General features: G+C 34.3%; 2 protein-coding genes across 2 annotated transcripts; both read left to right on the forward strand.

The window, feature by feature from the left end:
• Positions 1-3,102: 3,102 nt before the first annotated feature.
• On the forward strand, positions 3,103-6,159 carry LOC132602058 (uncharacterized). Its single transcript, XM_060315080.1, has 2 exons — positions 3,103-3,215; positions 4,837-6,159. The coding sequence occupies exon 2, from the start codon at positions 4,839-4,841 to the stop codon at positions 6,027-6,029; it is 1,191 nt and encodes a 396-aa protein (XP_060171063.1). The 5' UTR covers positions 3,103-3,215; positions 4,837-4,838; the 3' UTR covers positions 6,030-6,159.
• A 2,268-nt stretch (positions 6,160-8,427) lies between these two features.
• Positions 8,428-13,006, forward strand: LOC132602925 (pentatricopeptide repeat-containing protein At4g30825, chloroplastic). Its single transcript, XM_060315741.1, has 3 exons — positions 8,428-10,305; positions 10,651-12,258; positions 12,615-13,006. Exons 1-2 carry the CDS (start codon positions 9,050-9,052, stop codon positions 12,197-12,199), a joined length of 2,805 nt encoding a protein of 934 aa, XP_060171724.1. The 5' UTR covers positions 8,428-9,049; the 3' UTR covers positions 12,200-12,258; positions 12,615-13,006.
• Positions 13,007-13,658: the final 652 nt, after the last annotated feature.

Raw genomic sequence — 13,658 nt, forward strand, 5'->3', positions numbered from 1 at the left:
AAATGTCCTCCATTCGGACAATTCTTGGTTTGACTACTAGTCTTGATTTGGAGATTGAGCAGATGGATATGAAGACTGCTTTTCTTCACTGTGACTTAGAAGAGGAGATTTATATGGAACAACCTGAGGGCTTCAAGGCAAAAGGTAAAGAAAATTTTGTATGCAAACTTAAGAAGAGTCTATATGGATTGAAAGCAAGCTCCCAGATAGTGGTACAAGAAGTTTGAATCTATTATGGGGGAGCAAGGCTATAAGAAGACTTCTTCAGATCACTGTGTGTTTGCACAAAAATTTTCTGATGATGACTTTATCATCCTCCTGCTATATGTCGATGATATGTTGATTGTAGGCAGGAATGCTTCCAAGATTGACGAGTTGAAGAAACAGTTGAGTAAGTCTTTTGCAATGAAAGACTTGGGTCATGCTAAGCAGATTTTGGGCATGAGAATTACTCATTCAAGAGATGAAAGGAAGCTTTATTTGTCACAGAAAAAGTACATAGAACGTGTACTGGAGCGTTTCAATATGAAGAGTGCTAAGTGGGTTAGCACACCTCTTCCCGGTCCTCTGAAATTGAGCAAGAAGATGTGTCCTACAACAACGGAGGAAAAAGAGAGAATGGCCAAGATTTATTATTCCTCTGTCGTCGGAAGTTTGATATATGCACTCGACCAGATATTGCTCATGCAATCAGTGTTGTTAGCAGATTTCTTAAAAATCCAGGAAAAAAGTATTGGGAAGCTGTGAAGTGGATACTCAGGTATCTAAGAGGAAGCTCAGATGAATGCTTGTGTTTTGGAGGATCAAATCCAATTTTGAAGGGCTATACAGATTTTGATATGGCGGGTGACCTTGATAACAGAAAATCCACTACTGGATATTTGTTTACTTTTTCAGAGGGAGCTATATCATGACAGTCGAAGTTGCAGAAGTGTGTCGCACTGTCTACAACTGAAGCAGAGTATATTGCAGCTACTGAAGCTGGCAAAGAGATGATATGGCTCAAGATATTTCTTTAAGAACTTGGATTGCAACAGATGGAGTATGTTGTCTATTGAGACAGTCAGAGTGTAATAGACCTGAGCAAGAACTCCATGTACCATGCGAGGACAAAACACATCGACGTCAGGTATCATTGGATTCGTGAACAAGTGGAGAGTGAATTTCTACAGGTCCAGAAAATTCACACGAGTGAAAATCCTGCAGATATGTTAACCAAGATGATTCCCAGAGACAAGTTCGAGTTATGCAAAGAACTTGTCGGCATTAACTCTAACTGAGAAGACGGAGATGCCTCCTTCAGTTGAATGGTTCTGGAGGGGGAGATTTGTGGGGTCCATCCCCATGATTTGATAAGGAAAAATCTGCAAAAAAAGAATTTAGCACCAGCCAAATTGCAACTTTTGTCAAAAATAGTTGCAAAGGGTTGAATTTGGTACCGGCCAAATTAAATGCAAGGATGAAAAATGGCACATTTCATCCCTATAAATAGGAAGCTCTCCATCATCTTTAAACACACCAGAAAAGAGAGGAAAATATATAGAGAGCAAGATATTCCATAGACTGTAAGAAAATAGTTTGTGAAGAAAAATAGAGTGTGAGAGATATTATAGTGAGGTGGAAAAACCAAAAGAGTGTTATTTCTTTTGAGTGTGTAGTGGTCTTTGGAGTATTTATACTCGTGACTCCACAGTGTAAAATTCCTTACTATAGTGATATCAGTTGCTCCCCTTGGCCGTGGTTTTTCTCTTATTCAGAAGGGTTTCCACATAAAATCTCGGTGTCATTATTGCTGCATTTCTATTCTTGCTAATTTAACAATAACTTAGTGTTCCACGTTTATCACTAATATCGTGAATATTATTTTTGCGGGTCTATTTTATTCCCAACATGAAGCTCAGTCAAAACCAAACTCAAAGCCCCTTAAAGCATGTAATTCACATAAAAGAAAGGACGACGCCAAAAGTAGTCAACATTGAAATATAAACCAAAAATCACAGTGCAATAACATAGTAACAGTTAGGATATACTATTAACCATGCAGTTTGATTATAGTATTATGTTTTATTCTTTATGGAACAATTGTTTCTTTATTTATTCAATTCAATAAAGTCTAATTTTAAATAGATCATTTGTTCATATGTGTGCCCTTCACTTATATAGTAGACGATTTGGTGTATGGAGCTTTAGCTCATGCACAGAAGATTGAATTGTCGGTTCTTAAAAGTTATAAAATTAATGTTCACAATCAAAGATGAAACTGGGAAAAGTATCTTGATGATTGTAGCATAAGATTAAAATATAATCTATCTTGATTATGGAAATTGTTTTATTCTAACTTCTTATGCTAGTACATTTTGTATGTATTGAACGGACCAAGTAGAGATAAGTGCTTTTGTACGAATATATAAAACAACCTCTCTAGCTAATTACATGTACTTATACTCTTAATCTTGATATGATTGTTATGATCAATGTGTTGTGTTAATTATTTTGATCCATTGAAAGGTACGACTAAACTGCGAGTCAATGTATTCCTGGTAAATTGGATAATGGCAAAGTGCATTTGTAAAATAACAATTAGTTGATAGAATTCATGTCTCGACCTTGAGATTGATGATACCTTTTTATGGATGCTTATAAGTTTTCATGTGAAAACCCTGCAGGTGGATTTTGTATCCGTCACATGAAATAAGTTAAGCAGAAGTATAAAGGATTAAATTACTCAATGAATTAAATTTCAGTAGTTTAATTTATTTGATTGGTATCTGTAATCTTAACATGGGGAGTTAAATAAGTTTTAATAAAAGATTTCGAAATTAAACAGAGGAGTGCAATTACAGTTTTTTAGTGGAATAAATTATAATTTATTGTGGTAGGATTAATTCACTCATATTCCGAATTAATACCGCAATAGGAAGCCTTGTTATTAAATCTGTGGTCCCTGTTGTGTTGGAATATTCTAGAACAAGAAAAATAAAAGGACAAATAATATCCTTGGTGGGTAAGGAAAGGGCTACACATTTTTTGCTAGGGTTTAACCCTAAAAACGTGTGTATATAAACAAAGTCATTTAACCCTAAGTGATATTTGTTCTTTAGCCGCACTACTTGCCACTCAAGTATTTCGTTCATAGAAATTTAGGATACACAGCAGAAGATCGTAGATCTGGAAAGCACAGCTGTTGTTGAAGATTTGTGTAATAGCTTCAAAAGGTTAGTGTTTCAATCTCGTGTTTGATTATGTTTGTCTAATTTATATGTAAAAATATGATCTTGATTGTTTGCTTCCGCTGTATATATATGCCTGTATTCCATCAGTAACAACAACATAAAGCTCACCTAGAAAAACTCAAGGTCACTTAAAGCATGTAGTTCACAGAAAATCGAAGAAAGAATGAAGCCGAAGTAATAAATCAATGAAGTGATAAGAATGATGATTCCCAACAACCAACCAAGAAACAAAGATTGACCAAAAAATCACCAAGAGAGTTATGGGTTGGATTTTAATTAATTAAGATATAATTTAAAATAGGTCAATAGGATGATGGCACTTGTCGCTCCGTTAAAATGAGGGGTACATTTTGGGTCAAAGTATAATGAGAAGGTTATATTTGGACCCAAAGTATAACGGCATGGGTATATTTTGACCCAAAATATAACGGCAGGGTTATATTTGGACTTTAAATATAACGAGGGGTATTTTTGGCCATTTTTCCAATAGTACAAGGTATTTTGGCCCTTCTATGGTGGATTTATCCTGAAATGAACTGATATAGATTGTTGAATGACCAATTTGGCCCTGTACAGGCTGCCAGGCAGGCATGTTGACCTTGAGTTGCCTGGTTATTCCACTTGTATATTAGCAATAGACATAGAAGTAGAAATAATAACTTCATTATTTGGTAAGTTCATAATAACTTCATTTTTTGGTAGGTTCATAGTTACATCATTCTTTGGTAAGTTCATAATTAGATTAATAAAGGAAAAAGTTCTCTAGAGAAAATAGGTAAGATCTTCAAGAATCGAAAGATTACGATAATTTTGTTTGGAAACACTATGATGGAATAATTTGGTAGGGTGAGAAAAATCTCATATGAGACTTTCCTATTTTCCACTCACCAAAACATCAATATCATATCAATGGAGTTACCTTAAAATTCTTTTGTTTTATTTTTATGTATTAATAGTGTGAGAAATTTATACAACACAAAAATGTTTTGAACAATGAAATGAGGATCAAAATAGCATTGGTCATATATCTATCGGAAAAGAAAAGAGTGCTCTATAGTATAAGATCTCATTATAAGAATATCAGAGAACTCAATTGTCCACGAAATGCACGTGTGACTCACGGAATGCACGTGCGACACACAGAATGCACGTGCATCACACACAAAAGTTTTTTAACGAAAATATATTTTTCAAAACTTTCATAAATTATTGTTATTTTGATGTAGAACGGTATGACTGACTCTAACTTTCACACATCGCATCACAGCTATATATATATATATATATATATATATATATATATATATATATATATATATATATATATATACATATATATATACATATTGAGATGAGGTATACGCGTAAAGTGCGTGCCCTAATACTCGTATCTAAATAATGTAAACATGTTACCTTAAGTATCATATTAATGGAGTTATGATAATTTTATTTTTGTGTATTAATAGTTTAGGGAATCTATACACTTTCCATAAATTTGATTTGCTCTAAAGTAATATAGATCTCTCACTTCTATATATTTGTCTTTCAACATTTGTTTTGTTTATTAGTTTTTTCTCTTTTAGTGAACTGAAATTCTCTGCAGAAATGGGGAAAATGGCATATCGAACTGAAAAAATAGAGGGAATAAAAATAAAGGTGTTCAAGTGGATACAAAGTATCATAAAAAATCATGTTCTTGATCATCATCACCAATTAGGCTCATCATCAAAATTTGGGTTTCTGGTTTTAAGGTTGAAAAACCAAATTAAGAGTGGAAGACCCAAAAATTGTTGCTCCAAGAATCATGAAGGACAGACAACAAAGACAACTTTCAAGACAAGTGTTCAGCCTTTCAAGATTTGTGAATCTCCATATGAGTTAGTTGAAAACATTGAATTAGCTTTGGGGTTATCAGATTTGTTCTTTAACGACACAATTCCTCATTTAGCTAACACAATTTTTGATTATTTGTCGAGTAGCTTTGAGATTTTTGGTAAAAAATTGGACTTGTTGGGTACTAATATGGATGATGATGAGTTCCACAAGATTGTTGTAGCTATAGATGTGGATATGCAGAGTGAACGATTTGAAATTAGGTCACAAAGTTCTAAGGATATTTGCAGTTTTAAATTAACCGATCTGCACGAAACGTTGGTGAATGATGGTGACAACTACGGTAGAAAGGGTGTATATTTTTTACAAGTTGTTGAGGTTCAAGAATCTTGTGGCGGGGTTAGTAAAAAGAAAAAAATTGATGTGAATATGCAAGGTGAAAAAATTGAAACCGAGTCACAATTATCTAATTATGTTTGTAGTCTTCAATCAACTGATCCATGCAAAACGTTGGCAAATTATGATGACAGCGAGGACATAGAGCGCGAATTTAATTTACAAGTTGATAGTGGGATTAATAAAAAGAGGGGAATTGGTGTACAAAAAATTCTTGTACTTGAATTAAAGTATAATTTTGATGATTCTGATATTCAAGAAATCTTGGATACTCTCTTTGATTTCTTGACCAAGAAGAGAGGATTTCGTAATAAAGTTGAGGTTTTTGATGGGAAAATTCAAAAATTTAGGGAAGTGAAAAGTGGATTGAAGATTGTCAATTTGAAAAAGGAGAATGTTGTGAGTTTTGAATTGGGAGATATATGCCCTGTTTGCTTTGAGATTTTTGAAGAAAAATCAGTTGTGGTGATCACACCTTGTTCACATCTATTTCATAGGAGATGCATATTTCCATGGCTTTCAGAGAACGACACTTGTCCTACATGTAGAGAAATTTGTGTTGTATGAGTAGCTTTTCATGCTTATATTTTTTTATGATCTTTTTCCAGCTATTAAGACAGATTTATGTACAACCAAAGTCATAACTTGTTTGGGATTGAGGCTAAATTATTGTTATTATTATTAATAATAATAATATTGTTGTTGTTGTTGTTATTTTTCTTCTTATTTGGTCTCCATTTCTTACGGTCTAATAGTATTAGAGCAGAGCAATAACGGGTGAAGGTGGTTAGTAAAATGTTATTTGTAAAAAATTGTATTGTATGTATAGATCGGATATTATTGTTCATCTATTTATATTAAGTCTTGAATATCCTTAATGAAATTTCTGCCTTCACCCTTAGACTGTACCGGTGAGAATCTCCACACAATGAATGTGTCACGACCAAAATCTGTTGGATCGGTTCCACCACAACATCTAATGAAATAAACAATAATTTGGTGCATTCAGGATGGTACTATGTATATATATTTTTTTGCATATGTATGCAAAGTTTTATTGAAATAAGAAATTTGGTTCAATTCACAGAATACGTCCTACATCCTTCTATGTGCATGAATAGTTCTTGAAGTTTATATAGTTATAATTTATTTATTTATTATGTAGGATCAATCCTATTAGTTTTCTAATTTTCTGTTCTAGTTTATTTACTTCTTGATTTATATTTTTCCCTTTTCCTATTTTTCTGTAAGTAGATTCATCAGTCTTTGACATAAGAAACAAAGTTGTTAAACATATTTATTATCAACTCTAAAAATAATTATTACGTAACATCTACAATTAGCAAAAACCTTTTTGGGGGATTAGATCACATTAAGTTCTAAATTATTCTATCTAATATTTTTGAACCATTTTAGAAGCTAGATGCACTAAAATATTAAAGTAAAACATTTTGCATTATATTTTAAGTGTTGCCTAAAGATAATGTTGAATGCATTTTAATACTGAAATAATAATATGGAAATAGCTTTATGTGATTAGGAATCTTTAAGAATTGAAAATCTATAGGAAATTAAGATAATATTGTTGGATATTTTAGAAAAATTATGGTGGATTAGTTGGGTAGGGTGAGGAAAAGCTCATGTTTGATTTTCCTATTTTCCACTCACCAAAATGTCAGTATTGATGGAGTTATTATGATATTATTTTGTTTTAGTTTTATGCATTAATGGGATAAAATTTTATACATTTGGTGTAATTGGATTTGTTCTGATGTAATGTATATTCTCTCTTTTCTTATCCCATTATAGATGTTTCATAAAAGCGACTGATGCAACTCATTCTCGTAAAATCAATAAGATTGCAATGGAGCCATAAGTACTCCACTTTAATTAGAGGACTTGGTTCGAGTTTTGGGTATGTAGTCACTGGTTACGAGCGCTTTTCCATTAATGTGGAATTTTCCGGCGCAGATCGAATTTAATCGAGCCTCAAATCTCAATGCAAGTATCGACGGATGGAAAGACAAAATAAGCTAGTCCAATCTGCCGTAGATGTGAAATTTGCTAATTTTCATTCTCACCTTTCTCATCACATGAATGAGAGGCTGAGAATGAAAATTAGCAAATTTCACATCTACGGCAAATTATGTGGCCCAAATCATTGATTCTTCGTTTGATTCAATTATTAAGACAATCAAAAAGGTGTTTTTTTGTTCTGGGATTACCTACTCTTCAATCCAAGTTTTTAATAATACTGGTAAGTATGATGATATTAGGCAATGCAACTCCCGTGACTTCTTATAACAACCACCACTAACTTAAATGTACAATTAGTAAAATAAGTAGTGGGTGATTATTGGTCGATATTTTGGGCGAAACCAATATTCAGGGTGGATGGGTGGTATCTACATGGCCCGTGCGCAACACGGGCATAGGTCGTCTAGTATATATATATTCCCGGCGCAAAAGCGGTGTGATGGGCAATGCACTTAGGGCCTAATTACATATTCACCGTGGCATATCGATTCACAATTACTAGCAATTTTAATGTCATGAATCAAATTTAAAAGAACAATTCGAACTGAGGCAATCTTTCCGCATTCGCTCGAGCCGGCGTTTAAATTTTCCCAATAAAAATAGAAAATTAAAACTCCATATACTACTTCCTCCGGGTCAAAAAAAGAGTTCACTTACCTTTTTTTCTTGGATAAAAAAAAGATTTCATTTAGCAAATTAAGAAAGAATTAACTCTTTTTTTTTTCATATTTGCCTCTATTAAGTGTTATATGATCAAATCACAATGCTTATTTAATTAGAGATAGTTTAGTTAAATTATCTATTTTTATTTAAAAGTTAGTATTTTTTAAGAGGTGTGCAAATGACTAAGTAAATATTTTTTTTTTTTTTTTTATGTAGAGGGAGTATAATACTAACAAGAAGACAAAAGGCAACTAGTTTCTGTGTCGTCTTCTAACAGCCACCACTAGCTAATCTACTCTCAAAATCAAAATCCCAAAATTCTCCACTCCACTGCTTCACTTGTTCAGTTTCCATTATCCTCTAAAAAAAGCTTCTCATTTTTTATTTTTTTCATTTTTTTGCTCCATCTTCAAGGCAAGCCCTCAAAAAAATCTAATCTTGATAAACCCCAACAATCCCGTTTAGCTAAATTTTCACCTTTTTTTTTTATTTATTTATAAAATTTTGAATCTTGATAACTCCCACCAATCCCTTTTAGCAAAATTTTCACTTTTTTTTATACATCAAATTTTGAATCTTGATAACTGCCCACCAACCCCTCTTAGCTAAAAAATTTCACTTTGTTTTCTAATAAATTTTGAATCTTGATAACTCCCCATCAATCTTTTTAGCTAAATTTTCACTTTGTTTTCTTATAAAATTTTAATCTTGATAACTCTCACCAATCTTTTTAGCTAAATTTTCACTTTGTTTTCTTATAAATTTTTAATCTTGATAACTTCCCACCAACCCCTTTTAGCTAAATTTTGATTGTGTTTTCTAATAAAGTTTTAATCTTGATGAATTAATGCTGAAGTTATCAACTTTTATTGAGGCCACCTTGTTTAATGGCCTCTTTAAAATTATCCCTTTATGTAGACAGCTCATGGGAATCCAAGAAACTTAATTGCACAGTGAAAGGTTTGAACTTTACTGATTCTAAGTGTTGGTTTCCTTCTATTTTGGGTAGTGGTGCATTTGTTGTTAGTCCATTTTGTATGTTGAAACACATTAGGGTGTCAAGATTAGAAACTGAGGAATTAGAGAGTTCTGAATTGAGTTTAAATGGTGATGGGGTTGATGGTTTTGAGGGTAATGTAGGAAATGAAAGTTTTGTTTCTGAAAGATCAAATCTTGGAAGAGATAAAGGGAAGTTTAATGTTTGGAAAAGATTTAGGAGAGTGAAGAGAGTGTCGAAAGACTCGAATTATAGGTCTAGTTTTAGAAAAGATAGGAAAAATGGGATGGAAGATAAAATGAAGATTGTGTTTGATGAAAATAGTGATGAGGATGTGATATATAGCGAAAACGGGGTTGATTTTCGGGCTGAGAATGTGGGGCCTGACTCGAGTTTGGATCAATGCAATGCAATATTGAAACAACTCGAAAAGGGTGATTACGATGGGAAAGCGTTGAGTTTTTTCCGATGGATGAGGAAAAATGGGAAGTTAAAGCGAAATGTTACTGCCTATAATTTGATACTCCGCGTCTTGGGGAGGAGAGGGGATTGGGATGGGGCGGAGAAAATGATTAAAGAAATGAGTTTTGAGTCGGGTTGTGAGCTTACGTATCAGGTTTTCAATACACTTATTTATGCTTGCCATAAGAAAGGGCTCGTGGAGTTGGGTGCTAAGTGGTTTAACATGATGTTGGAGAATAAAGTTCAGCCAAATATAGCTACTTTTGGAATGCTAATGGCTCTTTATCAGAAAGGATGGAATGTTGAGGAAGCAGAGTTTACGTTTTCAAAGATGAGGAATCTTAAAATTATGTGCCAGTCAGCGTATTCGTCTATGTTGACGATATATACACGAATGAGATTGTATGATAAAGCGGAAGAAATCATTGGCTTTTTGAGGGAAGATGAAGTAATTCTGAATCTTGAGAATTGGTTGGTTCTGCTTAATGCTTATTGTCAACAAGGCAAGTTACACGAGGCTGAACAGGTCTTAGCTTCCATGAAGCAATCTGGTTTTTCGCCAAATATAGTTGCATACAACACGTTGATCACCGGATACGGGAAGGTTTCCGATATGCGTGCTGCACAACGCTTGTTTGGTGACCTTAAAAGGGTTGGAGTGGAGCCTGATGAAACAACTTACAGGTAGGCGGGTCAAAGTTACTCGGGTTGGGCTGAATTTAGGTGGGTCAAAGTTATTTGGGTTGGGCTAAAAAGCGGGTCATAAACCAACCCGCCCAATTCTTACTAAGTTTTAATTTTGTTCTTCTATAATTTTAAGTATCTAGTAAAAAATAATAATATTATGGCTACATATAATATATCAAATAAAATAATGTCTGTTTGTAAATATTTTGACAAGGTTTCTATGGGTCAATTTGGGCTACATATCAGTTAGATGAGCTGAAACGGGTTGGGCTAAAATGGGCTGAGCTAATTGGGTTTGGCGGGTCATGTTTCCATGGGCTAATTTTGCGACCCTACTTACAGGTCTATGATTGAAGGGTGGGGTCGTGCGGACAATTATGATGAAGCAAGGAAATACTATGTGGAACTGAAAAGGCTTGGACACAAACCAAACTCGTCTAACTTGTACACATTGCTAAATTTACAAGTCAAGCATGGAGATGAAGAGGATGTTGTTAGAACTATTGAGGAAATGATGCAAACCGGGAGTGAAAAGTCGACCATCCTCGGCATTCTTTTGCAAGCATATGAGAAGCTTGAACTCATTCACAAAGTTCCTTCAATTTTAAGAGGTTCTTTATATGATCATGTTTTGAGAAACCAAATATCTTGTTCAAGTCTAGTAATGGCTTATGTGAAAAACAGCATGATAGATGATGCGCTACTAGTTTTACGGGAAAAAAAGTGGAAGGATGCTTTATTTGAGGACAACTTGTACCATTTGTTAATTTGCTCGTGCAAAGATATCGGACATCCGGAGAATGCAGTGAAAGTATTCACGTGTATGCCGAAATCTGATAAGCCTAACTTACATATAATATGCACTATGATAGACATTTACAGTTCAAACAATGATTTTGTTGAAGCTGAAAAGCGTTATCTAATGTTGAAGAATTCAAATGTCAAACTGGACATGATAACTTTCAGTGTTGTGGTAAGGATGTACGTGAAATTCGGAGCTGTAGAAGAAGCCTGCTCTGTTTTGGAAGCAATGGAAAAACAAAAAGACATTGTTCCGGACACATATTTGCTCCGTGATATGCTCCGAATCTACCAGCGAAGTGAGAAGAAGGACAAATTGGCGGATCTTTATTACAAACTCGTGAAACTAGGAGTCGTGTGGGACCAGGAAATGTACAGCTGTGTCATAAACTGTTGTGCCCGTGCGCTGCCCATTGATGAGCTTTCTAGGCTTTTTGATGAGATGCTTAAACATGGGTTTTTACCTAATACGGTCACGTTCAATGTTATGCTTGACGTATATGGAAAGTCCAGGCTCTTCAAAAGGGCAAGAGAAGTTTTTTCAATGGCCAAGAAGCGTGGTTTGGCTGATGTTATCTCTTACAACACTCTCGTAGCTGCGTACGGGAGAAGCAAAGACTTCAAGAATATGTCGTCAACCGTCAAAAAGATGCACTTCAACGGCTTTTCGGTTTCTCTTGAAGCCTATAATTGTATGTTAGATGCCTATGGGAAAGATGGACAAATGGAGAAATTCCGTAATATCTTGGAAAGACTGAAGGAATCTGGTCATTCTTCTGATCACTACACGTACAACATTATGATAAACATTTATGGTGAGCTTGGTTGGATTGAAGAAGTTGCAGATGTATTGGCAGAATTGAAAGAATCGGGAAATGGACCTGATTTGTGCAGCTATAACACATTAATAAAGGCATACGGAATTGCTGGTATGGTTGAAAGTGCAGTAGATTTGGTTAAGGAAATGCGCAAGAATGGAATTGAACCTGATCGTATAACTTACACTAACTTAATCAATGCCTTACGGAAAAATGATATGTTTCTCGAGGCTGTTAAGTGGTCTTTATGGATGAAGCAGATCGGATTATAAGATCCATTTTGGCAAATATTGTTATTATTCATCGTGGACCATTCATCTCCGGTTTAAAGGTAATACTACATGTTATATACGCACAAATGTTCATATTGATAGTCTTTAGATTGTTCTGTATAGTTTCTTGTTGATAGCTAGTGTACTGTCTGCTAATAGTTTGTTGCACTGAAACTGAGCCTTCCCCCTTCCCCATGAAGTAACAAACATGAACATATTTGGCATATTCAATGGCCGTATAATCTAGTCTACAGAACTTTTACCAGGTCATGCATATGTTAGTATCCAAAGTGAATCATCATAAAGGTTTTTTTGAACTTTCTTTCAACCTGATCTGCTATAACTCCTGTTACTGCACGTCTTTTATTGCAAAATTCGTTCTTTGTAACAGTGTGATTCATTTTGGCATTTTCAGGTCAAGGCTTGTATTCTTCTTGTATAGTTTGACACTAAACTTTCCAGCGGGGACTTTACTGAGTAAGCTAGAGCACGCATGTCACAGCAGGTCTATAGAAGATCACATATATGCCAGTCGTCTACTTGCGCGCCCGAGTTTGTGTAAAGTAATTCATAGACAACTGTGGTTTGATTGTCCATAATGCACCGGGTAGTGTATAGTCATAACTCTTTCAATAAGGAAGATAGCTTACTGTGATAGCTTTATCGATCATCTGTATCTCCAGGAAGTTGTCTCACTGTTGTAAAAATCAACATGGTAAAGGCTCTAAGCCTTTTTGAATGTTTTAGTTGCTATGTGGCTGAGCCATTTTGGGTATAGTTTCAATAAAATCTCTTGCCATTTTGTTATCTCCTTTTGAAATTCATATCTTTTTCTCGGATCAATAAAAGCGCACGTTTTTAGAAGCACTGTGAAATTAATCGAGGTGTGCATAAGCTGGCACAGACACCACAATTATTAAAAGAAATATACTCAGAATCAATAAAAGCACAAGTTTTCACTAACATGCAATCTTTTACTGCAATGTAATGGTACTGAATAGTCAAGTTGTATGGAATATGTTGAGAAGTACAACAGATGTGAGTGCATTCATGATTTAAGTGAATGTGGAGTGTAACTGCAACTATTACTCATTTGTGATACACATAGAAGTTTTTATTTCTTTTTTAATATTACATATAATCCGAGGAAAAAATAATGAGTATATTCACATCCATTACTAAAATAATACACACAGGTATATCTGAGGCGCGACAAGAAAAATATCACCATGACAATTGAAGTTTTCCACGAGGGAAATAGTGAAGGTTTGAAAGAATTAATGTGATAATGCTATCTGCAATTAGTTCTATTAAATTGAATTTTTCGTGCTTTAATCGATTGACTAATTTCATGTACCAATTAAATGCAACCTAGGTAACGTTGTTTAATTAGGCTGTCACTTGCGATAGCCATGTTTGTCACAATGAGTAGTGTCAAAATTGAATATTTTTTCTTATA

The sequence above is a fragment of the Lycium barbarum genome, chromosome 7 (assembly GCF_019175385.1).
Source record: "Lycium barbarum isolate Lr01 chromosome 7, ASM1917538v2, whole genome shotgun sequence".
In the NCBI taxonomy this organism is placed as follows: domain Eukaryota; kingdom Viridiplantae; phylum Streptophyta; class Magnoliopsida; order Solanales; family Solanaceae; genus Lycium; species Lycium barbarum.

Excerpts from the sequence above, each read along its gene's own strand:
- LOC132602058 (XM_060315080.1), top strand. The coding sequence starts at position 4,839 with ATGGGGAAAATGGCATATCGAACTGAAAAAATAGAGGGAATAAAAATA.
- LOC132602925 (XM_060315741.1), top strand. The coding sequence starts at position 9,050 with ATGGCCTCTTTAAAATTATCCCTTTATGTAGACAGCTCATGGGAATCC. Across the intron at positions 10,306-10,650 it reads CCTGATGAAACAACTTACAG|GTCTATGATTGAAGGGTGGG; the intron begins GTAGGCGGGTCA and ends CCCTACTTACAG.